This window comes from Rhinatrema bivittatum, chromosome 19 (assembly GCF_901001135.1).
Source record: "Rhinatrema bivittatum chromosome 19, aRhiBiv1.1, whole genome shotgun sequence".
NCBI lineage: Eukaryota > Metazoa > Chordata > Amphibia > Gymnophiona > Rhinatrematidae > Rhinatrema > Rhinatrema bivittatum.
Window position 1 is genome coordinate 14,168,114 of NC_042633.1, and position 27,572 is coordinate 14,195,685.

General features: G+C 44.4%; 1 protein-coding gene and 1 pseudogene across 2 annotated transcripts; both read right to left on the minus strand.

The window, feature by feature from the left end:
- Positions 1–14,112: 14,112 nt before the first annotated feature.
- On the minus strand, positions 14,113–18,836 carry LOC115080984 (annotated as a pseudogene).
- LOC115080982 (putative nuclease HARBI1) lies at positions 18,836–23,063 on the minus strand. 2 transcript variants are annotated; one of them, XM_029585479.1, is made up of 3 exons: positions 20,834–23,063; positions 19,903–20,594; positions 18,836–19,076 (listed from the first exon to the last, which is right to left on the minus strand). In XM_029585479.1, the coding sequence occupies exons 2-3, from the start codon at positions 20,288–20,290 to the stop codon at positions 18,922–18,924; spliced, it is 543 nt and encodes a 180-aa protein (XP_029441339.1). In that variant the 5' UTR covers positions 20,291–20,594; positions 20,834–23,063; the 3' UTR covers positions 18,836–18,921. The 2 variants fall into 2 exon arrangements, with proteins under 2 accessions (XP_029441339.1, XP_029441338.1); XM_029585478.1 differs by having other exon boundaries at positions 19,903–23,063.
- Between the last annotated feature and the right edge of the window lie 4,509 nt (positions 23,064–27,572).

Sequence of the window (27,572 nt, forward strand, 5' to 3'; positions counted from 1 at the left end):
GAGGGTAAAGAGACTTGCCCAACGTCACAAGGAGCAACAGCAGGACACAAACTCCGGTTTCCTGGCTTGTAGCCCACTGCTCTAATCACTAGGCTATTCCTAGTATCTACAGGGGCTACTCCCACAATCTATGTTTGCATTGCACAGAACAATCTAGGGCTATTTGACCTCAGAAGACTGATACTGGGAGAAAGGTGGGATTTACTTTGGCAGCATAGCTGTAAGACCATGAGCACCACATTTCCCAATCTGATGGCACTTTGCCTCATAAATATGTAGGTCTCTGCCTGTGTGCCACAGTGAGCAAACTATATTGTGGGAGTTATTGAGATGCACTAATTTACTGCCAATGACAGGCAGATATCTACTCATCCAGCAAAGTGGCACCACATATCAGATCTCTTAGGATGACAATTTTTGCACCTAACTCTTGACTGAAAGCTAAATCTGTGTCAGGCCAAGGTGGAATTTTTGGTTGCAATGCATGAAGTCATTATCTCCCCACCTACACATTAGCATATCAGTAGCATCCATCGTTAATACTGGAAGCACAGGATTGCTTGTGTCAAATGCCAATGTTTGCTCTGGTATATGCATTGTTGTGATAAGGAAGATCACTAAAAGCCCTACATCACCCCCAAAAACAGATATAGACAGAGGCTGAGGCTAACACAGCACATCACTCACACAGTCACACACAAACACACGCATCTGTTAGGAAATTTCTGTTTACAGATTACCTCCAGCACTTTGGTAACCTACTGAGGCCCAAAGTTACTGTTCCTGGCCTGTTCGTCATCAGCCATTAATGATGTTTGTGCCAAGATTGTCCCTACCAGCTAATTAGGTTATCAGAGTCAGAACTCCTCGTAGTAGATCGTCAACACCAGGCAGCCTAACAGACAACTGTCTGAAGCATATATGCTCATTTATATTTCATTGTTACTGACATGGGCCACTCCAGGCCTCAGGTGCCCCAAAATGCTTGTATTTCTACATAGCAACACCAAAAGTGCAAAAGATATCATGCCTACCATATGATACATCTGGGAGCAATTGGCCTATACATTTTTCACAGTGGCAAGCTTCAGAAAAAAGCTTCTTGTTGGCTCATGAGGTCATCAGCTGACAACACCTTCTCTTGCCTTAATGCTATCCAGAGAGTCAACGATTGAGAGTCTATCAGCACACCTGCCTTAAGTCTCTGTATCTACAAAATGTAAAATGAACTTCCACCACAGGAGATCCATCCAATAGGACATCAACTCTGCTATGCTGGGCACAAGCTACGGCAGCTTTTTGGGCAAGCAAGGGCCTCAAAACTGAAAAGGCCTGTAAGGCCTTAACCAATCACTACAATGTTTTACTTCTTGTTAAACTTTTTATCTCTCCTCTAACTCTAATCCCAGTTAGAATAACCCCTGTTTTATTGTAACTTTTTCTTCTATGCACTTGTTATACTTTTGTAATGTATACTCTTATGTTTTAGCTATGTACGTTATAATGTATTGCTCACCCCTTGTTTTATGTAAACCGACATGATACGAACTTCCGTGAATGCCGGTATAGAAAAACACAAATAAATAAAAAATAAATAAAAAAGGTGGCAACTCTGCTTGGAAAATGATGATTTTGCTACCTTGTGTCCCCTGGAGTACTCATCCTATGTGCTTTAAGGCTGGCCACATCTAGGATTAGGACTGTAACTGCTACTAGCAAACAGAATAAAAAAAAGTACTCTGCAGATGTTCTATGTACCTACATAAAGCAGGACAACATGAGCCCTGAGCTGGACAGGCAAAAGGTCTTGATGAGCCCTGACATCTCAGTATTTCCCAATGGCTACCTGTGACATTTCAGGCTAGGTTTTTTTTTAATTTATTTTATTTTTATTGCATTTTAACAAAATAATAACAAATGTTACTTGCTTAGGCAATATTGGAGCAAACAGTAATATACATTATGAAATAATATTATTCAACACAATTAAACAACACCCAGACTCCAAAATAAAAGGAAATACGGGGGAGAGAGAAAGTAATTATGAGCATATGCAGGTAACCTTGTACGAATCCAACCAGAAGAAATATGGAAGACCGCCTTCAACACGGCGGCCACTACGAATACGTAGTAATGCCCTTCAGGCTTTGCAACACCCCTGCAGTATTCCAGCACCTAATGAACGAGATCTTTCGGGACCTTTTATACTCATTTGTTGTGATATATCTGGACGACATACTAATATTCTCCAAGGACCTAAAGTGTCATCGTCCCCATGTCCAAACAGTCCTCCAATGTCTCAGAGACCATCATCTCTATGCAAAATTAGAGAAGTGTATTTTTGAACCCAGTCTTCCATTTTTAGGCTACCTCATTTCCAACTGTGGCTTCACCATGGACCCAGATAAACTTCAGGGTATTCGAGATTGGCCTCAACCAGTGGGCCTCCGTGCCCTACAAAGATTTTTTTGATTTCCAAACTACTATCGAAACTTTATCTCTAATTACTCCTCCCTGGCCGCTCCACTTACTGCCATGACTAGGAAGGGATGTGACCTCCGAGTGTGGAGTCCCAAAGCCCAGTCAGAATTTCACGCCTTGAAGGAAGCCTTCTATACTGGTCCATGTCTACATCATCCGGATCCTAACCGTCCCTTCATCGTTGAAGTTGATGCATCCGCCATCGGAGCAGGATCGGTTTTGAGTCAATACTCCACCAAAGGAACTTTAATACCCTGCTTCTTCTACTCACATAAATTGTCTTCCACTGAACAAAATTATACTATAGGGGACCACAAACTCCTAGCCGTGAAACTAGCCCTCCAGGAATGGCCACCCTGGTTGGAAGGGGCCCAACACAAATTCACAATATTTACTGATCCCAAGGATCTAGAACACCTAAAGGAGGCCCAGTTACTCAACCCCAGACAAGCCAGCTGGGCCCTGCTTTTCGAACGCTTCAACTTCGAGCTCTGTTATCGCCCGACAGATAAGAACCTCCGGGCAGATGCACTCTCTCGCTCCATCGAGCCAGAAGATACACCCGAGACACTTAGACACCTCATCGATCCAGCATGCCGTGCATAACTATTGCAGTCACCACCACTGTACCAGCTGGGAAGAAGGTAGTCCCCCCGCCATCTCCACGAGCCCGGACATTCGAGATGCTTCGAAGGCACTATTAACATAAGAACATAAGAACATAAGAAAATGCCATACTGGGTCAGACCAAGGGTCCATCAAGCCCAGCATCCTGTTTCCAACAGGGGCCAATCCAGGCCATAAGAACCTGGCAAGTACCCCAAAACTAAGTCTATTCCATGTTACCATTGCTAATGGCAGTGGCTATTCTCTAAGTGAACTTAATAGCAGGTAATGGACTTCTCGTCCAAGAACTTATCCAATCCTTTTTTAAACACAGCTATACTAACTGCACTAACCACATCCTCTGGCAACAAATTCCAGAGTTTAATTGTGCGTTGAGTAAAAAAGAACTTTCTCAGATTAGTTTTAAATGTGCCCCATGCTAACTTCATGGAGTGTCCCCTAGTCTTTCTATTATCCGAAAGAGTAAATAACCGATTCACATCTACCCGTTCTAGACCTCTCATGATTTTAAACACCTCTATCATATCTATTGGTGGCCTAGTATGATAAAGGACTCCCGCGAATATGTGGACTCCTGTCCAGTTTGCACGCAGCAAAAACCCCCTACTGGCCGCCCATGGGGCCTTCTCCAACCTCTTCCTGCGCCCATCGAACCCTGGTCAAGTCTCTCTACTGATTTTATCGTGGACCTGCCTCCTTCAAAAGGAAATACCGTAATCTGGATCATTATTGACCGCTTCTCAACGATGGCCCACTTTGTCCCATTACCTGGTATTCCTTCAGTTCCAGAATTAGCTAGACTCTTCCTAACCAACATATTTTGTCTACATGGACTACCACAAGAAATCGTCTCTGATTGGGGCCCTCAATTTGCTGCTAAATATTGGAGATCCCTTTGTAAAACGTTCAGTGTTACATTAAACTTAACTTCAGCAGCCAAGCTGAAAGGAAAAACTGTTCCTTAAAAACATTCCTGTGATCGTATGTCAATGACCAGCAAGAAAACTGGGCTGACCTCTTGCCATGTGCAGAACTGTCCCATAACACTCACATTGCTCACATTGCTACTGAGGTCTAACTGTTTGCGGTAGTCTTTGGCCACCAACCACGCCTACCCCTACCGGTTCCACTCAGTGTACCTTCACCTGCAGCTCAGACTACAGCACAAACTATAAGCAGACTCTGGAACAAAGTGAAAGAAAGACTAAGCCAAGCAGCTGAGTGAGCCAAGCGCTTTATGGACGTCCATCGTCAGGCTGTACCACTGTTCCAGCCTGGCCAGAAGGTCTGGCTCAGTACGAAACACTCGACTATGACTGCCATCTCAACTGTTAGCCTCCAGATTCATTGGGCCATTCCCTATTCTTCGACACATTGGAGCAGTCACTTACCAGCTATAACTTTCTGCCTCCATGGAAATCCACAACACGTTCCATGTGTCATTACTTAAGCCTGTAGTCCTGTCCTGGCATTCATGAAGGCCTCCTCCTATTACTCAGCATACGGCGGAACCTGAGAACACCCTGCAGGTTAAGGAGGTCCTTGAGTTTGATGTCCTCGTGGCCATTGAGAGCACCTCCTGTAATGGGAGGGTTTCAGCCCAGAAGAAAACTCTTGGGAACCCTCCTACAACATTTATGATAAGGACCTGCTTCTAGGATTCCATCGAGTCTATCCAGAGACGCCTAGACCGGTAAGGGGGAGGCTATAAGGGGGGGTACTTTTGCATGTCCCAGCGGTGTTGGCACCACGGCTAGACCTGCTCACCTCGCGCTTCCTTCTACTAACCCGGGCACCCCTCTCTTACGGCCGCAGACAGTTCACGGCATCCTTGGGCTCTCCGCTCACCATCCTCCTCGCAGGCCTCACGCCAGAGCTCCCGTCGGGGCTCTGCGACGTCGGCATCCTCGGCCACGCCTCTAGATGCGGCCCCAAGGGCCCAAGGCAGGGAAACCCGTGGGGGCGCCTCCCGATGACGTCACTTAAACTCAGTACATAAGGTGAGGCCCTGTCCCCAGGACCTCGCCTTGGCAATCAGGTCGACACTGTTGGTGTGCTAGTTTGCCTTCGTGTTCCTGTGTCTCCTGTTCCAGCATCTCCTGTTCCAGCATTCCCGTCTTCCTGTGTCTTCCGTTCCCACTGCCTGACCATTCTCTTGCCTGCTGCCCGGAAGTGACCACTGCCTGTCTGACCATTCTCTTGCCTTCCACCTGGAACTGACCACGCCTGCTTGACCATTCTCTTGCCTGCCACCTGGAACTGACCACTGCCTGCCTGACCATTCTCTCATCTACCACCTGGATTTGACCCTCGCTTGCCCTCATTACACACGGACTGATTCTGGTATTGACCCCTGCTTTGGCTGACCTCTCCTTGACTGATTCTCTGGCTTTGCCCCTTGCGCTTCACTCGGACACTCTCTTAAGAACATAAGAACATAAGAATATAAGAAATTGCTATGCAGGGTCAGACCAAGGGTCCATCAAGCCCAGCATCCTGTTTCCAACAGAGGCCAAACCAGGCCACAAGAACCTGGCAATTACCCAAACACTAAGAAGATCCCATGCTACTGATGCAATTAATAGCAGTGGCTATTCCCTAAGTAAATTTGATTAATAGCCGTTAATGGACTTCTCCTCCAAGAACTTATCCAAGCCTTTTTTGAACCCAGCTACACTAACTGCACTAACCACATCCTCTGGCAACAAATTCCAGAGCTTTATTGTGCGTTGAGTGAAAAAGAATTTTCTCCGATTAGTCTTAAATGTGCTACTTGCTAACTTCATGGAATGCCCCCTAGTCCTTCTATTATTCGAAAGTGTAAATAAATGAGTCACATCTACTCGTTCAAGACCTCTCATGATTTATTTATTTATTTATTTATTTAAGGATTTATATACCGGGGTTCCTGTATAATATACATATCACCCCGGTTTACAATGAACAGTAACTATCGCTTCAAGTTAGCGGTTTACAATGAACATGGTTAATCCAAAATAACAGGAAAAAATATATAATAATGTTAACAATTAAGAAGTAATAATAAATAGATAAAATAACAATTAATAAATAAATAATAATAAATAAATGAAAATAAATAAATAAATAAATAAATAACAGTAAACATCCATGAAAAGTAACAGTAAATAAGATAACAAGTTATGTGAAATATGCTGGAGTAAATGGATGATATGTGACCTGCTCTTAGCTCTGCGGGAATGCTTGTTTAAATAACCAAGTCTTAAGTTTCTTTTTAAATGTGGAGTGGCATGGTTCAAGGCGAAGGTCTGTGGGAAGTGAGTTCCAGAGTGAGGGGCCCGCTGTGGATAGGGCGCGTTTTCTCAGCGCGGATTTAGCTGGTTGATCTTAAAGACCTCTATCATATTCCCCCTCAGCCGTCTCTTCTCAAAGCTGAACAGCCCTAATCTCTTTAGCCTTTCCTCATAGGGGAGCTGTTCCATCCCCTTTATCATTTTGGTTGCCCTTCTCTTTACCTTCTCCATTGCAACTATATCTTTTTTGAGATGCAGTGACCAGAATTGTACACAGTATTCAAGGTGCGGTCTCACCATGGAGCGATATAGAGGCATTATGACATTTTCCGTTCTATTAATCATTCCCTTCCTAATAATTCCTAATATCCTGTTTGCTTTTTTGACTGCTGCAGCACACTGAGCCGATGATTTTAAAGTATTATCCACTATTATGCCTAGATCTTTTTCCTGGATGGTAGCTCCTAATATGGAACCTAACATCATGTAACTACAGCAAGGGTTATTTTTCCTTATATGCAACACTTTGCACTTGTCCACATTAAATTTCATCTGCCATTTGGATGCCCAATCTTCAAGTCTTGCAAGGTCCTCCTGTAATGTATCACAGGCTGCTGGTGATTTAACTATTCTGAATAATTTTGTATCATCCGCAAATTTGATAAACTCACTCATCGTATTCCTTTCCAGATCATGTATATAGATATTGAAAAGCACCGGTCCAAGTAAAGATCCCTGAGGCACTCCACTGTTTACCCTTTTCCACTGCGAAAACTGACCATTTAATCCTACTCTCTGTTTCCTGTCTTTTAACCAGTTTGTAATCCATGAAAGGACATCACCTCCTATCCCATGACTTTTTAGTTTTCGTAGAAGCCTCTCATGAGGGACTTTGTCAAACGCCTTCTGACAATCCAAATACACTACATCTACTGGTTCACCTTTATCCACATGTTTATTAACCCCTTCAAAAAAAAATGAAGCAGATTTGTTAGGCAAGGCTTCCCTTGGGTAAATCCATGTTGTGTTCCATTAAATCATGTCTTTCTATATGCTCTACGATTTTGATCTTGAGAATAGTTTCCACTATTTTTCCTGGCACTGAAGTCAGGCTCACTGGTCTATAGTTACCTGGATCGCCCCTGGAGCCTTTTTTAAATCTTGGGGTTATATTGGCCACCCTCCAGTCTTCAGGTATAATGGATGATTTTAATGATAGGTTACAAATTTTAACTAATAGATGAGAAATTTCATTTTTGAGTTCCTTCAGTACCCTAGGATGCATACCATCCTGTCCAGGTGATTTGCTACTCTTTAGTTTGTCAATCTGGCCTACTACATCTTCCAGGTTCACAGTGATTTTGTTCAGTTCGTCTGACTCATCACCCCTGAAAACCATCTCCGGAACTGGTATCTCCCCAACATCGTCATTAGTAAACACGGAGGCAAAGAATTCATTTAGTCTTTCTGCAATGGCCTTATCTTCCCTAAGAGCCCCTTTAACCCCTCTGTCATCTAATGGTCCAACCGACTCCCTCACAGGTTTCTTGCTTTGGATATATTTTAAAAAGTTTTTATTATGAGTTTTTGCCTCTATGGCCAACTTCATTTTAAATTCTCTTTTGGCCTACCATGACTACCAGACCAACCTGCTTGGATTCAACCCGAGGCCTTCACCAGACTAGACCCGCAGGCACTGCCTGTCTTGCCCAGCAGACCTTCCTGAACTCTTACCTCCCTGAGGTCTCCGGGGATTCCAGTTCGGGTCTAGCCCCTCCTTTCAACATCAGCAAAAGTACCGACCTTGGGTATTTCTGTACAAACATTTGACAGAGTATCTTAACTTACAGTATCATGTTTTGTCTAAAGGGTGAGGACGCAGCTTTTTACTTAGCCACAGGTGGAAAATTGCCTGGCTACGGCTCTGTATATAGCATTTCAACAGGACACATAACATGCTATGAGCTATCAATCAAGTGTAGCCATTTTTTGAAGGTTTTTAGGTGCAACTCTGATACATTCTTGTGAGCAACCATGTTTAATAATGAGTCACTGACATCAGAAATACACATTGGTAGCTGGGAGATGGCAGCAGATAACGCCTTTTTAGGCATCCATACTGTCAAGTTGCTTCTGCCTATGCTGTTCTTGCTTTGGTCATTACTTTTTTTTTTCAATTTATAATTTTTATTGGCAATAACAAGGCCGCACACTTCGAACAGGTAATGCAACAAAACAGAATGCCTTTACCAATATATACCATTATCCCCTTCCTTCTTTTCTCCCCTCCCCCCCCCCCCCTCCCATCAGTATGATGAGTAACATAGTACAAAATACATAATACAAGTAAGCTGTGAAGCTGTAGGAAATAATAAATCAAAAATGAAAGAAATAAGAATGTCAACAGGTGCTGAAGTACATAAAGAGGAGAAAAAAAAATAGTTGTTCCTTCCGCAGTTATTCCTAGGCCTGGGCACCTCCCCTGAGAATCTTCCCGCATCAATGAACCGTTCCCTTTGATGCTCCTCGCCACTTCAAGTAATCTTCCCATGTTTTAGTGAAGACCTGTAAATGTTGTCTTTTAGCTACAGTGAGCTTGCTCATGGTGCACACGGAATCCAACCTCTTAATCACATCCAGAATGGTCGGTCCTTTAGACGATTTCCATGTTCGAGCAATTTCCAACCGTGTTGCTGGTCATTACTCTTGGTCTATCTCTGAGCTAAGGAAGTCTCCCAGTTTTCAGCTCTAGAAACTTGACTGCCTGCAGGAGGTCACTTTTCCTTGAGTTTTGCATTTAAATGGGAAATAAAACCCCACGTCATCCCTTTTTCCATTCTAGGCTGTAGTGCCATTCTGTGCTGACTGATTTCCCCTTCTTCATTTTTTGTCCCTCTACCATTCCAGGTATTGATCATATGCATTCCCATAGAAACAATGAACCCAGATCCTTCCATTTCTTTAGTCTAGCCCCTCCTCTTCCTCTATTTGCTAAATCTGTCTTAAGTTTCTGATTGGTTGAGGGATGCAATCTGTGTGCGTGTATGTATGTGTGGTCTGTGTATTCTGGATTTTCATGTGGACTATGTTGATGCTACCTAAAATAATTTTATCTACAAGGCCCGGAATGGATGGAACAAAAGATTCTTGGTGACCTCACAGCCAATCATTTATTGTTTATTTAATTTGATATATTGCATAATTAATACAATCAATTCAGTTTATAATAAAAAATACAGGCATAGAATTTATAATATCAATTCAACATACAAAAACAAAAACTATGAAATTTAAGGGGTGAATTTTAAAAGCCCGGCACTTACATCAATTGAAGGTGCACGACTACGAAATTTTAAAGCCACCCAGATATGCGTGTATCTCCCACTGAGCATCCCACAAAGCAGACCAGAAGATGGCAAACAGAAGCAAGACAGACCAGTCGCCTTAGCTTGAAGATATTTAAATATATTTGAAAATATGTGCCAATAAATATCTTCAAGTTAAGGCGACTGGTCTGTCTTGCTTCTGATTGTCTCCCACTGTGCAGATATGTGAAAAGGTTTTTAAAAGGGGCAGGGAGTGGGCATGGTCTTATTGAGGTCTGGTGGTTTGGGGTGTGGCCATGAGATGCGGACGTAAATACTTTGAATCCAGGGTGTGCATCTAGATCCAGTGGTGCTCAATTTTACTTCTGTTAGGGATGAGGAATAAGTTACAAAATAAACAGAAAGAACCATTTGTCAGGAGTTTTAAAGTTCTGCGGTAACTGAGGGGTGTGCAGACCATCAAGTCAGGGGGGGGGGGCCTGGAGTTTGGAGAACCTTATGAACTGGGTGAACATGGATGAACTGGTGAAACTGTCAATGGCGTGCATGCGCGCCCCTTTTAAAATTCCCCGACTTAAATGGCAGAAGAGAGATCTATGCACATAGGCTCCTGCCCAGTTAAAATTGGGTACACATATGCATGCAGTGAGACTGTTTTTAAAATGGATTCATATCTGGTGCCTGCTGATCAACTCACCCCACACAGAGTCCACATGTCAGTTTGAAACTTACCTTCTTCTTATTGAGAAACACAACAGGTATAAGAACATAAGAACATGCCATACTAGGTCAGACCAAGGGTCCATCAAGCCCAGCATCCTGTTCCCAAAAGGGGCAAATCCAGGCAATAAGAACATGGCAAATAGCCAAAAACTAAGTCTATCCCATGTTACTGCTGCTAGTAAAAACAGTGGCTATTTTCTAAGTCAACTCAATAGCTGGTAATGGACTTCTTCTCCAAGAACGTATCCAATCCTTTTTTAAACCCAGCTACACTAACTGCACTAACCACATCCTCTGGCAACAAATTCCAGGGTTTAATGGTGCGTTGAGTGAAAAAGAACTTTCTCTGATTAGTTTTAAATGTGCTACATGCTAACTTCATGGAGTGCCCCCTAGTCCTTCTGTTATCCGAAAGAGTAAATAACCGATTCACATTTACCCATTCTAGACCTCTCATGATTTTAAGCACCTCTATTATATCCCTCTCTGCCGTCTCTTCTCCAAGCTGAACAGTCCTAACCTCTTTAGTCTTTCTTCATAGGGGAGCTATTCCATCCCTTTTATCACAATCCACTTGTGATTTAACTACTCTAAATAATTTTGTATCATCTGCAATTTTGATTACCTCACTCGTATAATTACTTTCCAGATTATTTATAAATATATTGAAAAGCATGGCTCCCAGTACAGATCCCTGAGGCACTCCACTGCCCATTCCCCTCCACTGTGAAAATTGTCTATTTAATCCTACTCTTTGTTTCCTGATTTTTAGCATATTTGTAATCCACAAAAGGAAATTGCCACCTATCCCATGACATTTTCTTTTCCTAGAAGCCTCTCATGAGGAACTTTCTCAAATGCCTTATGAAAATCCAAATACACTACTTCTACCTATCACCTTTATTCACATGTTATTAACTCCTTCAAAAATGTGAAGCAGATTTGTGAGGCAAGACTTGCCTTGGGTAAAGCCATGCTGACTTTGTTCCATAAAACCATTTCTTTCTATACGTTCTGTGATTTTGATATTTAGAACACTTTCTACTATTTTTCCTGGCACTAAAGTCAAGCTAACTGGTCTGTATTTTCCCAGAACGCCCCTGGAGACATTTTTAAATATTGGAGTTATATTAACCACCCTTCAGTCTTCAGGTACAATAGATGATTTTAATGATAGGTTACAAAGTTTTACTAATAGGTCTGAAATTTCATTTTTTAGTTCCTTCAGAACTCTGGGGTGTATACCATCCGGTCCAGATGGTTTACTACACTTCAGTTTGTCAATTAGGCCTACCACATCTTCTATAGGTTCACAGTGATTTGATTCAGTCCATATGAATCATTACCCGTGAAAATCCTCCGAAACGGGTATCTCCCCAACATCCTCTTCAGTAAACACCGAAGCAAAGAAATTGTTTAATCTTTATGTGATGGCCTTATCTTCTCTAAGTGCCCCTTTAACCCCTTGATCATCTAACAGTCCAACTGACTCCCTTGCAGGCTTTCTAGTTTGGATATATTTTTAAAAGTTTTTACTGTGATTTTTTGCCTCTATGGACAACTTCTTTTCAAATTCTCTCTTAGCCTGTCTTATCAATTAGGGATGTGCACAACGTTTTTTTTTTGTTTCGTTTTCGGAAATGAACCGGAAAAAAACCCCACTCCAGTCCTTCAAATTTACTTAATTACAACCACCAATCCCCCCCCCCCAAGACTTACTAAAAGCCCTGGTGGTCCAGCGGGGTCGAGGGAGTAATCTCTCCCTCTCGGGCTTTTGGCTACCACTAATCAAAATGGTGCCAGTGGCACTTTGCCCTTACCATGTGACAGGGCTATCAGTGCCATTGGTCGGCCCCTGTCACTTGGAAGGAACAATGGATGGCCTGCTCTATTTTCAAAGATGGCGCCAGCCATCTATTGCTCCTACCATGTGACAGGGGTCAACCAATGGCACCAGTAGCCCCAGTCACATGGTAAGGGCAAAGGGCCACCGGTGCCATTTTGATTCCTGACAGGTCCAATGGCCTAAGAGCAGAAGATTGCTCCCGGGACCCCGACTGGACAATCAGGGCTTTCAGTAAGTCTTGGGAGGAGATCTGGATGGTGGGGGTGGGGGGTTTGTAATTAAGGAAATTGGAAGGGTTGGGTGGGATTTTGGTTTTCTTTAAATAAATGTGCCCCCCCCCCCCCCCCCCCGCTAACACGAAAAACAAAATTTTCCTGAATTTCAGGAAAAATCCGTTTCGGGATTTGGGTCTCCTGCACCAGGACGAATTAGGCAATTTCATTGAAATTGCCTAATTCATTCTAAACAAATGCACATGCCTATTATCAATGTCTTACATTTAACTTGCCAACAATTATGCTCTTTCATATTTTCTTCTGCTGGATCCTTCTTCCAATTTTTGAATGAAGATCTTTTGGCTAAAATAGCCTCACCTATCCTTAATGTGTGGAATACATTTGGACTGTGCTTCTTCGATGGTACTTTTTATCAATGTTCATGCGTCCTCCACACATTTTACCTTTGTAGCTGCTCCTTTTAAGTTTTTTTCTATTTTTCTCATTTTATCAAAGTTTCCCTTTTGAAAGTTTAGCACTAGAGCCATGGATTTGCTTACTGTCCTCCTTCCTGTCATTAATTCAAATTTGATCATTTTATGACCATTATTGCCAGGTGGCCCCACCACCGTTACCACTCTTACCAAATCTTGAGCTCCACTAGGAATTAGATCTAAAATTGCTCCCTCTCTCATTGGTTCCTGAACCAATTCCTCCATAAAACTGTCATTTATTCCATCCAGGAACTTTGTCTCTCTAGCATGTCCCGATGATACATTTACCCAGTCAATATTGGGTTAATTGAAATCTCCCATTATTACTGCACTGCTAATTTGGTTAGCTTTCCTAATTTCTCTTAGCATTTCACTGTCTATCTCACCATCTTGGCCAGCTGGACGGTAGTATACTCCTATCACTATACTCTTCCCCCAATGCACAAGGGATATCCACCCATAAATATTTGAGTGAAACTTACCTTCGTATTATTGAGAAACACAAGCCTAAACCACCAAATTATTGCAATAATTGATAGAAAAAACAAGCCCTACAATTCTTCCTCAGTTTTAAATAATTTAACTCAAGGTTAATGTCTAGGAGAAGTGAGTAATACAACAGTGATACATGACTACTAAAGGTGGATTGTTGAGTGATCTCAAAACAAATCTCAATAGGTGAAAAAAGTCTTAATAAACCCTGTTTGCTAGAATGCAATAACTATGAAAGAGAATAATGCATTATAATAACAGAAACATATGTTGGTTGACATGTGTGTGATATTCACAATGAATGCAAATGGGATAAATTTACATACTTTGCAGATCCAGCATATACAGATTTGTCTCATGCATATTCATTATGGATATTTTGAAACCACAACAGGTGTAGGGTCAACATGACAGGTATGGTAATGTTGGAAATGTGGACCCTTAGGATGAGGTGGAGTTGGCACAACCTGCAGGGAGGAGCCCTGCAAGTGCAGAGGCTGGCCGAGACAGCAGCCATTAGCTGCTGTTTTGGGGAAGCGCGTGCTGGCCGGAAACTTACTTCTGCTCTGGAGGAGCAGTAAATAATAAAATAAAAAATGTAGGGAAAGGAAGGTTAGGTTTAGGGGGTGGGGAGGATAGGGGAAGAGATAGGAAATGTAGGTAGGAGGGGTAAGAAACTGGGGAAGGTCCAATTGCATCGCAGCATGTGTTTAATGAAAATTCCCCACCCTCTGTATGCACCGCCCGCACATGCATGCACGGATTTTAAAATCTAGTATGCATGAGTGCATGGCTATCCGATTTTATAACATGCTCATCCATGTCCTCACTCCAGGAACCGCAGCAATAGATGCATACACTCTGCTTTGAAAATCTACTCCATAGAGTGGAGGAGGAGATGGCTTCCAGGAGGGCAGCTTATCCTTGATGTTCCAGCAGCTAACTGCCACACCGAGGAGAGGGAGCAGCGTGGCATAGCTTCCTCTCATACTGTCAGAATGAAACCATGCGGGGGTAATCAGAAGCAGCGGGGGTGATGCGGCACTGGGAGACTATGCGGCCGGGGCTAGCTGACAGGTACAGGCCACTGAATGAGCTTGCGGTCCATCGAGTGTAACAGGTAAATCCCAGTTTACAGAATGAGAGAGAGAGAAATGGCTGTAAAAATGGATGAAGTGAACGTAAGGATGTAGTCTGGGTCACGCAAACTTTGGATAGCGATTTATCTGTCAGACATGCCACCATGCTTTATAAATTTTAAGGGAAGTGTTTACAATCTCAGGTAGAACTAGACTGGCAGATATGATATTATCTCTACGTTCCAATGTTCAACTTCACAGAGGGGTCAATTTTTTTGATCAGCTATGAGCAAAGTTCTTTTTCAATTTACTACCACTACTGCTACAAGAAAATGTATTTTCAGAAAAAGATTACATCATGTAAACTGAGATATTTATTAATCAATATGCTACAATGCAATTACTTTGTTTTCTTGAGGCTCCCTGTGGCCTTCCCCATTAGGAATTCCTTGGTGTTCATGTCTGGTCTAAATAGGATGATATAACATTTGGGGAAGAATATACAACCCAACAACCCAACACTGGAGGTCAAAATTGCAAATATTTCCACAGCCACTGTGTATTTCCCTGTTGTGCTTAGATAAGCAGGGATGAATGAAAGCCAGACAGCAATAAATATAATCATGCTAAAGGTGATGAACTTAGCCTCATTAAAGCTGTCAGGCAACATTCTAGCTAAAAAGGCTACAATGAAGCTGATAATAGACAACAAGCCCATGTATCCCAGCATGCAGTAGAATGCAGACAATGACCCTTCATTGCATTCAAGGACTATCTTTCCCATCTGGGATTTCATGTTCATTTGGTAAAATGGGGGAGCCACTATCAGCCAAGTGACACAGATGAGGACCTGGATCAGGCTGCAGGTTAATACCAGGACATTGGACAGTCGTGGTCCCACCAATAACTTTAGGTTGCTGGTTGGCTTGGTGGCATTGAAGGCTATGACCACCATGATGGTCTTGGCGAGCAGGCAAGAGATGCAGATGGCGAAATACAATTCCAAATGTCATCTGTTGCATCATGCATGTCATTTTTGTGGGGTGGCCTATGAATACTAATGAGCACCCGAAAGACAGGATGAGGGCTAATAACAGAAGATAGCTGAGTTCACGGTTGTTTGCTTTCACAACTGGTGTGTTGCGGTTCTGGATGAAGATAACAAGGATAGTGGCTGGCATCAGGGCACCAAGCACAGAGATAACTGCCAGGACCATACCCAAGGGTTCTAGATAGGACAGAAATTCGATTGTCTTCTTCTGGCATCCATCTTGTCTTATGGTCGGCCATTGGTCTTCAGGGCACTTCATACACTCCTTGGCATCTGTAGGAAGAAGCAAGTCCAGATCTGGCTAGATGAGGATAATCATAATGAGAGTATCATTCATCTTTAGAGATTCTTTACCTTTTCCCATCTTATTTGTAACTATTGTCTTGTTGAATTATAAGATATATCTATGTAGCCTGATTGTGGAGGCATTATTGTTTTGTTTATAATTTGTTCTGTTGTATTGAAGTTGTAGTTTTTCCATGTAACTTGCTTGTGGAGGCTTTCTCTTTTGAATCCTGCCTTCAGTATTCATTTACAAATTGAAAGGTAATTTGTAAATCAATAAATTAGATTAAAGTTTGGCAAATTAAAAAAGGATTGTTGTCCAGCTGGTGAAATCCATACAATAAAGTCTAAATGGACACAGTATCCCTTGAACTTTTTACCAAAGAACTTAATGTACAAAAGGCTTGCAATATTTGTTCCCTCACTAGTCTCATGAAAGGAAGAATACTTTCAAATGTGTTATTTTCTATTCAATCATCCAAAAGAACGGAGATAATGAATATTATCTGCTGACATCCACTGAAATGTCAACAGGTATTAAATATGAATGAACTGAGTACTTGTGTCTATCCCCCCCGTCTGACCCTGAGACTCATTCCCTGTCTCACCACATATTTGCAAGTCTGCTGATATCCTCTCTCATGTAGCCTTCCAGAACCCTTTACTCTATCAGTCATTGCCACTGTGTTTCCAGGGATGTGCAGGTTTGCATAGTATGTGTGTCAGATGATGGAGATCACTCCCTGATGGCTGTTCGTGTATCCAAATCAGACCCCTCCAAAAGACAGATAACACCATACATATGATAGATGTAGATTGTTATATTCTCGTTATTCATAGGTCTCTTTTTGAAGATGTCACACCATAAATTACTTAGGATTTACAAACTACTGAGGGACTTCAACTCAAGAAAACATCACAGGAGATATAGGTATGTTTTAGTACATTCAAACATTCACTAAGATGGTGTAAACTTTATTTTTTAGACAAGCTTTTGGCAATGAAGAGGGATTCATTTCCTGTTTGTAACTAAGGAATAACACCTTCCTGCAGTCCTCCTTTTAGCTTTGGGGTTTGTAGACATGGTTTCTTTTCACAATGTTGTCTGTGCTTCTACTAAGTTGGTGCTTGAATTAAGTTTGACTAAGGCCAATGTTTGGTATGTCATACAATCTTTACATTTATTGAAATCAGTTGGAAGATATCTTTTTCTTTTTATTATGTATGTTTCTTGTACCCCGCTGAGTATGTTGGATTGCAAATGTAAATGTTTTTTTTTAAATAAATAAATAAAGCACAAGGCAGTTCTTCACTAGGAAATATACTTTTCAACATTTTAATATATATGCTGGTATTTGATTGTCTATGAACATTTGCTCAGAAATGTAGCTGCATACTCTGCAATGCTTTTGTCCATTAAACTGACCTAGACAGAACCATTGTATCCTCTAATACCAACCTTCCATCCTTCTAAATATGCTCACTACTGAGTGGACTTCATAGCACTCACCGGTTTGGTTACTAAACTCTTCTTTGGAGCAGGAGATGCAGTCAAAGCAGCAGGCAGGTTGCCCTTCTAGAATGGCCTTCCGGAACCCAGGACCACAGCTCTCACTGCAGATAGAGACAGGAGCCTTAACAGAGAGAAATGAGGAGGGATACACAGCAAATGTGTCTATTATTAATGTACAAAGAGGCTCTTTATTTCAGATAAGAGTGGTGTATAAGATTAGACACACACCAGAAAGAGTAAAAATAAAGACCGGAAAAGTGATCTGAGGGGATGGAAGCAGTTGAGAATAGGGCTACTAAAATGATAAAAGGCCTGAAACAGAAACTCCGAAAAGAGGATCTTAAGGCACACAAATGAATATGCTGTAGGAAAGATGGGAACGTGAGGATATGATAGAAACATCAAATATGTGTCAGGCTTCAATAGTACAGTATGGTGAAATCTTGCATAGAAAAATAACTTCAAGTTTAATGCCCCCCTTTGTGTGTGGCAACCCTCCCTCTTTCAGTGGCTGAGTATGACAATTTGATGTTTTAGGTACTCAGGTACCAAAGAGTGGGGATCAGTTAAGAGGAATACTCTCCTCCCAGTCAGGGCACCTAACCAGGACTAAGGGATTAAAATCCACCTGTGCATCCCTCAGGGGTAGAGGGGGATGGGAAATGTTTAAGAGGAACACAAGTATTGTGCAAATTACATTTAATGCGTTAGAGTCAATTAATGAATCTTTGAAATAAATTATGTTTTACAAAAGTACTTCTGTTTTTTCTTTCAGCAAACTATACTTTTTTCTAATCACATTCAGTGTATATAGAGCAATAAATTCTATAACTTTCTTACATGGAGCAAAGAACTCCAGAGTTCCAGGATTCTAGTAAGTAACACAATCAGGTAAATGTCTTTCCATGCAATTGTAACTTTTGTTTCTTGTGTTTTTTTCTCTTTTATGTTTCCCTAGCTCATGTGTGAATAAGTGCTCTCCTTCAGAAGCCCTTCTGGGTAAGCATCTTTGCTTTTTATACTTTCTCAGGCTGATACAGTACCGACGAGTAAAATAAAGTGCGGCAGTATCCAGCACCCGCTCATTTGACGCGCGCACATTTTGGTTCACAATCCTCTCGATTCAGTATTCAAATTAGACCTAAATCCAAGAGGCGCCAAAGGTGCGCCTATCAAGCAGTAGGCGTTCGCAATCGATTTTACTGTATAGGATATTATAGAACTCCTATACAGTATCCAGGGCGTGCTGCTTCCATAAATGTCATTTCAAGGGAACGGGGAATGTCATTTTGAAAATGTAACAAGAATGTTACATTCCAAACTTTTCATAGATCTGGAAACGTATCCCGTTGTTCCCCTTTTGTGACATCATCGCCACATCATAATCCTACCTTGGACGTGTATCTAAGTCGCATAAGAAAGTCTTGTTTTTGATTCAGCCCAGGACAGAGCAGTTACAGCGGTATCTTTGGATATCTATGGGAAGATCGGCAATGCTTTCAGCAGGTAAGGCCATACTAATGGATGCTTCTTTCCAACAGACCCCGCATGAACACCGAATAGATAACGTTTCTGGTGCTGCCATGAGCCTCACTATAGTGTTTTTCTGCCGCAGTGTGTGGAGACTGGAGTGGAGTTAGCAACCAGGGCTTACAGCCATAGCTGCCATCACCTATAGGGGAAATAATTAGGAATGCATCAAAAACAACTTTACAGCGCTTAACATCTTAAACACATCACATATATAAATGCACACATAGGGGTAGATTTTCAAACCGCGCGATTTGGCATACTTTTGCTGGCGCATCAGGCGCAAGCAAAAGTACGCGGGATTTTAGTAGATACGCGCGTAGCCGCGCGTATCCGCTAAAATCCTGGATCGGCGCGCGCAAGGCTATCAATTCCGTATAGCCGGCGCGCGCCGAGCCGCACAGCCTACCCCCGTTCCCTCCGAGGCCGCTCCGAAATCGGAGCGGCCTTGGAGGGAACTTTCTTTTGCCCTCCCCTCCCCTTCCCCTCCCTTCCCCTACCTAACCCACCCGCCTGGCCCTGTCTAATCCCCCCCCTTACCTTTGTCAGGGGATTTACGCCTCCCGGAGGGAGACGTAAATCCCCGCGCGCCAGCGGGCCGCTAGCGCGCCGGGACGCGACCTGGGGGCGGGTCCAGAGGGCACGGCATCGCCCCCGGACCACCCCGGGCCGTAGCCACGCCCCGGGCCTGCCCCCGGAACACTCCCGACACGCCCCGAAAACGCCGCACGTTCGGGCCCGCCCCCGACACGCCCCCCTCAGAAAACCCCAGGACTTACGCGAGTCCCGGGGCTCTGCGCGCGCCGGTAGGCCTATGTAAAATAGGCTCACCGGCGCGCAGGGCCCTGCTTGCCTAAATCCGCCCGGATTTGGGCGGATTTAGGCGAGCAGGGCTCTTAAAATCCGCCCCATATTGTATACCGAACATCCCAGATATAGAATCCCAGGCCGTAGCCGATGTCACTTACCAAGTAGCCAGCCTTCACCGTACTTCCCCTCTGGGAAATGTGTCTCCATAGATGAATGTTCCAGAATGTAGGCATCATGGCAGCTCCCAGGATACTTCGCTACAACATTTAGAATCTGAAGGTGTGCATCGCAAACGACTTGAACATTCATTGAATGGAAGTGCTTGCGATTCCGGAAGGAGCTCTCTTCCTCCAACCTCGGGGTAAACGCAATATGGGTGCAGTCTATAGCACCCAACACGTTCGGCATCCCTACAATACCCATGAACCCGCTGCGGATCTGTTGCAGCTCCACTGGATCGGTAGGATACACGATGTACGTCCTCATCCGCTTCATCATGGCCTTCATGACCCGTGTCAGATGCCGTGAGAAGGAGGACTGTGTCATACCCGCAATAACACTCACGGGGGTTTTGAAAACTTCCGGTATCAAAAAAATTTAAGGCACCAAGAAGTTTTGTCAACCCTGGCACAGCATAATTGCGATTGGCCAGGGGCTCAAGGTTGCAGCGCAGATCTTCATAGAGGAACAGGATTACCCGTGAGCTCAGCCGGTAGATTCGGACTACATCTCACTCCGACATGCCAAAGAAAGTTATCCGTGGGCGAATGATACGTCCAGGTCTGCCGATGGCCCGTCCTGGTCTGCCGATGTCCCTGTCCTGTGCACGGACGACTCCGTCCTGTTGTGCCTGCGTGAAAAACAACACAAGAAAATCAGCATAACTTAATACATCTTGATTATTCATTTAACAAAAGAAGCGGAGCCTCAGGGACGCCTAATTCGAGACACCGGAGGAAGGTCGTGTGCAGCATCCTTCTCCCGGCATCTGTACAGGCGTCTGTGTCTCCACTGGACCCGCGGAGCCTCAGAGACGCCCAGACAGAAAAATGCTACTGTTGGATATTAAAAAACAACACATATACATACCTCCTCCGGTCTTTGTGCCGGGTTCTGCTGTTGGCTGTTGTCCCCAATAGGCCGTCTAGAATTCGCTCGCAGAGCATTTCTTAATCTCGTTCTCAGCCCTAGAAAAAAGATCGCCAAAGCCAATATATACATGTAGTCCATGTCGCTGTCCGATGCTGTCCGTTGGATATTCACGACTGTCAAGAGCACAGCAACACACTACGCCAGGGTCAGGGTAGGCGGTAAATATAGAGGTTAAATGTGCCTGTTAAAGACGCTCAATTTTGGGCGCGCATTACTGTATCGAGGGGAATAGCTAATCAGGTCATTAAACACCATCTACATGCGACGGGCGCTAATTGTAACACGGCGTTTTCAGCACGCGCTAAGGACGCTTAGAGCATATACTGAATCGTGCATACATCTTACGCGTCTAAAACGCGCGTCCAATTCGCATTCAATAGCACGCAAGCCGGGCCGTGTTTTACTGTATCGGCCTGATTGTTCTCTCTTTTCTGGCGTGTTATCACTTGTCTCTAATAAACAGGCTCATGAGGGACTTTGTCAAACGCCTTCGGAAAATCCAAATACACTACATCTATCAGTTCATCTTTATCCACATGTATATTAACCTTTTGAAGAAAATGAAGCAGATCTGTGAGGCAAGACTTCCCTTGGGTAAATCCATGCTGACTGTGTTCCATTAAACCATGTCTTTATTTATTGGTAGGATTCTCGGCTGTGGCCATCCGCAGCCGGGCCACCTACCCCAGGAGGTGGCCAGTCCCGGCTCTCGCCCTCGCCGCTCGCTGTGGCCAAGCGCAGAACTCATTGCTTTTTATTAATAAGGTATACGTTTACATTTTTATTCAATGTTTTATTTTGTTAGTAGAATAAGAGTAATTTTTACATTATTATGACTGTATATTTGCTTTTACAAAGAAACTGTAAACCATTGTGAAGATCACACCAAACATCAGTATATAAGACCTGCTAAATAAATAAATAAATAAAAATAAATAAATACTGGTACGGCCTGCCCATTCAGCGTGACTCGCCGCTGGCTCGGTCTTGGCATCCGCCCCTCTAGGCGTGCGCGCTGTCGCCGGTGATTTAAAGGGCCCACGGCTGGAAACTTTGCCCCAGCCCGGGGAGATGACATCACCCAAGGCGGATATATATACCTGGCCCTAACTCCAGCACTTTGCTTCAGCAACAAGTCCTGTTCTGCTTCTAGAGTGCGTAGTTTGCGTTGTTCCTGATCCTGTGTTCCAGCCTAGCCTTTTGATCCTGTGTTCCAGTCCTGATTCCTGATCCTGTGTTTCTGCCTCGGTCCCTGTTCCTCCTCCAGCCCTTGGACTGACTTCCTGCTTTTGGACCTTTGCCTGGTAATCCGACTTTGCTTGATCTCTGCCTGCCTGACCCCCCTCCCTATATTCCAACTTCGCATGACCTCCACCTGCCCTGACCTGACCTCCAACCTGTTTCCTCATTTTTGCCTGTCTGCTGCGTATCCTGACCTATGGCCTGCTCCTGGTTATGACTGTCCGCCGCCTACGTCAACTTCTGCTTGCCCAATGCCGCTTAGCCTTCTCATCTGGATTCCATGACGTGAGAGACCCACACCTAAGACCTGCCGGCCCCGGCACCCAAGGGCTCAACCTGCGGGGAATGTGGGCTGGTAAAAGTGAAGCTCCAGTTGGGTCTTCTCAGCCAGCACCACTTCTCAGCCAGTCCCACCTCCCTCCAGTCCTCAGGTACAATGGATGATTTTAATGATAGGTTACACATTTTAACTAATTGATCTGAAATTTCATTTTTTAGTTACATTAGAATCCTAGGGTGCACACCATCTGTTTCAGATGATTTGCTACTCTTTAGTTTGTCAATCTGGCCTACTACATCTTCCAGGTTCACAGTGATTTTGATCAGTTCATCTTACTCATCACCCTTGAAATCCATCTCCGGAACTGGTAACTCCCCAACATCCTCATTATTAATCACAGAAGCAAAGAATTGAATTAGTCTTTCTGCAATGGCCTTTAGGGATGTGCAGAAAGGACGAAATTGTCCGATTCGGTATTTGTGTTCGTCGGGAGCCAAATACGTTGCATTCGTTCAATGGCGGCCCCAATCCGTTGATACATTCCATTTGGAAGTATTTGCAACCTATTTTTGGCTGCAGAATTGGGGTTTTCTTATCAATTTTGATGAAACTTCTGGGGAGCAATCATCAGAACAAGAAAAGAGCTCCAAGGTACTTAGACTGTGGCAAAGTGGCACCAAAGTGGAATGAATAGCCTAAGGTACTTTAAAGGGGCAAAGGGGTATCAGGAGAGGCAAGAGTACTTTAATAGAGGTGCAAAGCAGCAGCGTGTCAAAAACACACCACAGCTTCAAAAGAGAGCACCGATAACAGATACATGAACCCTCGAAGGTAGCACGACAAGCAAAGTGGCAAGACAAGTGGCATCAACATCCTACAGCACAATGAAGGGGGAACATAGACAGCAGAAAGACTAGCACCAACACAATGAGGACCCATGATAGTGGCAAGAACACCACAAGGAGTTGAGAGAGTCATCTGGTGTATGGCAGCAAGGCAGAGTGGCAGAGGGTAGATACAGGCTGGCTACACCTGGGGAGAGTTCCCTTTCATTTGAGCAGGAAAGGGCTCCCCGGAATGGGTTGGCCCCTAGAGTGGAGCACGAGCCTTCAAAGCATGGCGACGTGGAGCATGGTCTCACTGTGAGCATGGTCTCACTGTGTTTGCCACAGTCTAACTACCTTGGAGCTCTTTTCTCATTCTGAACATGGGTCAACAGGTGCTAAGAGATAGGCTGCTACACCTGGGGAGAGTTTCCTTTCCTTTGAGCAGGAAAGGGCTCCCTGGAATGGGTTGGCCCCTAGAGTGTACATAGGTACAAATTGTTAGGATTTAAGCATTTGCAAACAGATCATGACTTCATGACCAAAATGGAGGAAGTTCTCTTCTCTGCCCTGAAACTAAAGAAAATTGTTTGTTTTATTTAAGGACCCATGCTATGAAGGATTAGTAGTTTGAATTTCCAGGGACTGAGATTTCCCTTTGCAACGAGGGTTCAGCCATTAGGACCAAAAGAAGCGCTGATGTCATCTCCCGCCCAAATATATAATATCAACCTATGTTGACTTTGTACCCTACAGTGCCTGTGTAAACTATGGGATCACAGAGGATGAACTAGAGTCCCACTACCACCAGTTTTCGATAGTACTAGAAGAAACATTAATGTTGACACCTAGGAAAGATTTAGCGAACATGTCCCATATTATGAAGGTCATGAAAACTATTAAGCAAGTTCCAAACATTTTAACTCAGCTTTTTATGTTCGTACATTCCAAATGTGGATGGACAGGCACAGTGTTTGAGGTCAAGCCCTTGTAGGGACATAAGGTCTGGACGGACAGGCACAGCATTTGAGGATAGAGGTGAAGCCCACGTAGGGACATAAGGCCTGGATGGACAGGCACAGCATTCGAGGATAGAGGTCTAGCCCACGTAGGGACATAAGGCCTGGACGGACAGGCACAGCATTCGAGGACAGAGGTCAAGCCCATGTAGGGACATAAGGCCTGCATGGACAGACAGGCACAGCATTCGAGGACAGAGGTCAAGCCCACGTAGGGACATAAGACCTAGACAGACAGGCACAGCATTCGAGGACAGAAGCCAAGCCCACGTAGGGGCATAAGGCCTGGACGGACAGGCAGGCACAGCATTCGAGGACAGAGGTGAAGCCCACGTAGGCCCGTAATACCTGGACGGACAGGCACAGCATTTGAGGACAGAGGTGAAGCCCACGTAGGGACATAAGGCCGGGATGGACAGGCAGGCACAGCATTCGAGGACAGAGGTCAAGCCCACGTAGGGACATAAGACCTGGACGTACAGGCATAGCATTCGAGGACAGAAGTCAAGCCCACGTAGGGACATAAGGCCTGGATGGACAGGCACAGCATTCGAGGATTTCCTTTGTGCAGGTATGTTGTGGTTGACCTGTCACTTCTTCCTGAAATGGTTCACTTCCAGATGAAAATGGCGTCTTTTTCATTTCTGAAAGATAATTCAACAGAGGATGATTTTAGAGCAATAGAGACTGCCATTTGTGAAGCAAGAACTGAGCTGAAGATTATTTTTGAATACCCAGTGGACAGTGGATGGACAGGCATAGCATTTCAGGTCAGGTACATGTGCTGCAGTGCTTATATTATCTGGAGCATAGGCGGCAGTTGGAGCTGCTGCAAGGCTTTCAATTGCTTTTATTCATCTTGCCATTCACAGGGAAAATTTGGAAACCCAAGCAAAGGCAGGTTTACTTTCAAAAACACTAGCATTTCCATCAACTCTGGTGCCAGCCTTGGGCGGTGAGGGCTCATGATATCCCCTGTCATTGAAAAGACACGTTTACTGGGCACAGTGGTTGGTGGATATGACAGATATCACTGAGCCACTTTGGCTAGATGTGGCCAGACAGTGGACTAGTGTGCCCAATATGCCAGCAGATGTGTATGCATGTTCTCTGTGGGCTCTGAGAGATACCGTGTCACTGACAGCTGTGCTGGTGTCTCCTTTGCTTGGGTGGGCTGAGAGTCACTCATTCCAGCTGCTTTCTCTCTAGTCTATAGCACAAAAGATGAATCTTTATGGGCAACATGCCTTTGGCGTTCTGGAGGAGAAGGAGGTACTAGCTGTTGCTGACAGAGTGCTGCTCCTGCTTGGGCTAGCACAACTCTAAGAAGTGCCCGCTGTTTCCTCCTCTGCTTCACGCCTAATCTGTCTCTTCCTATGGCGCTCCTGTTCACGGACTTTTGCTAACAGCAGGTCCTTCACCAATAGGAGACAATTGTACTATAGGGCAAGTTTACCTTTCACACGGGGATCACAGACTGTGGCGAGCATGTATGTGTTCTCGTCTGTTAAAGGCCTTAATCTCTCTTCCACCTGCTGCTGCTCCAGAGAATGCAGCACCTCAACTGTCTTTCCCTCTTCCTGTTTAAAGGCCTCCAAATTTTCATCCAGGAAATTAACTATAGGGATGATGTCAGCCAAGATGGCACTTCTGAAACAGCTCCTCCGTGACATCCTTGAAGGGCTGCAGGATTTTTAGCAGCTGACTCATGACTAACCAATCATGATGCCCTAGGGGATTCTGCACACCTATGTCCATTGAACCAGATAGATCATGAAGGGGTGTCTGCCGCTCCACTAACCTCTGCAGCAATATAAAGGTGGAATTCCACCGGGTGGCAATGTCTTGAATGAGACCCTTGTGAGGCATCTCCAAATCAGTCTGCTTTTGTAGGAGAACATGCCCCGCCTTCACAATTCTGTGGAAGTGTGTTGCTATGTTCCTGCACTTCTCTATTAACCTACACAGGTATTCATTAGGGATGTGAATCGTTTTTTGACGATTTAAAAAAATCGTCAGATATTTTTTAAATCGTCAAAAATCGTTAGAGTCGCGATATAATAGAAATTCCCCCGATTTATCGTGAAAAATCGTAAATCGGGGGAGGGGGAGGGCGGGAAAACCGGCACACCAAAACAACCCTAAAACCCACCCTGACCCTTTAAAACAAATCCCCCACCCTCCCAAACCCCCCCCCCCCAAATGTTTTAAATTACCTGGTGGTCCAGTGGGGGGGGGGGGTCCCGGCGCCATCTCCCGCTCTCGGGCCATCGGCGCCATTTTGGCTGCCACTAATATAAATGGCGCCGATGGCCCGATAAAAAAAAAACCCACCCGACCCTTTAAAATTACCCCCTTAGCCTCCCCCATTCTCCCGATCCCCCCCCCCCCCCCAAAAAAACCTTTTACACATACCTGGTGGTCCAGGGGGCCCCTGTGACATTGTGAGGGCAAAGGTAGCGCCGGCGCCATTTTGAATACTGTCAATACGGCCGGAGTGCAGGAGGTCGCTCCTGGACCCCCGCTGGACTTTTGGCAAGTCTTGTGGGGGTCAGGAGGCCCCCTCAAGCTGGCCAAAAGTCCCTGGGGGTCCAGGAGAGACTATAGGTAGTGAGTAGACAGGGTATGCTGGGCATAACCAGTGGTAGATGATACACTCACAATTGTAGATCTCTGTAGTGTCTTCTGTATGCAACAGAGAGTCTTCAGTATACAGGAACAGGAGCCGCAGGCAAGTACTGGATTCTGTAGGCAGTCTGAAATAGAACTCACAATAACTGTGTATGGGATGGCTTCTGGAATAGAAGAGAGGCTAGAAGAAAATTAGGAACGTAGGCCCTCGTGGAGCGAGTACCGATTCCTATAGTTAATCTGTAATAGTAATCCATAAGATATAGGTATGCGATATCTTCTGAGGAAGAAGAGAGTATGAGAAAGTAATTAGGAACATAGGCCCTCGTGGAGCAAGTACCGATTCCTATCTGCAATCTGCAATGGTAACTCACGATCTCTGTACCTGCGATAACGTCTTAGACTGAAGGGAGCCTTAGCGATTAGGAACAATGGTCCTCGTGGAGCGAGTACCAGTTCCTGTCTGTAATAGGACTCACTGTGTTCACGTCTGCGATCGCCTCCAGGCAATAGGAGTCTTCTGAGTCTTCAGGAACGTAGGCCCTCGAGGAGCGAGTACTGGATCCCGTCCAATAATCTGAAATCAAGAATAAGAGAGCGGAGCCCCCGAGGAGCGGGTACTCCTGATAGTTTGAAAAGGCCGAGCACTGGAGAAGGATTCCCCTTGCTAACTCGGAACG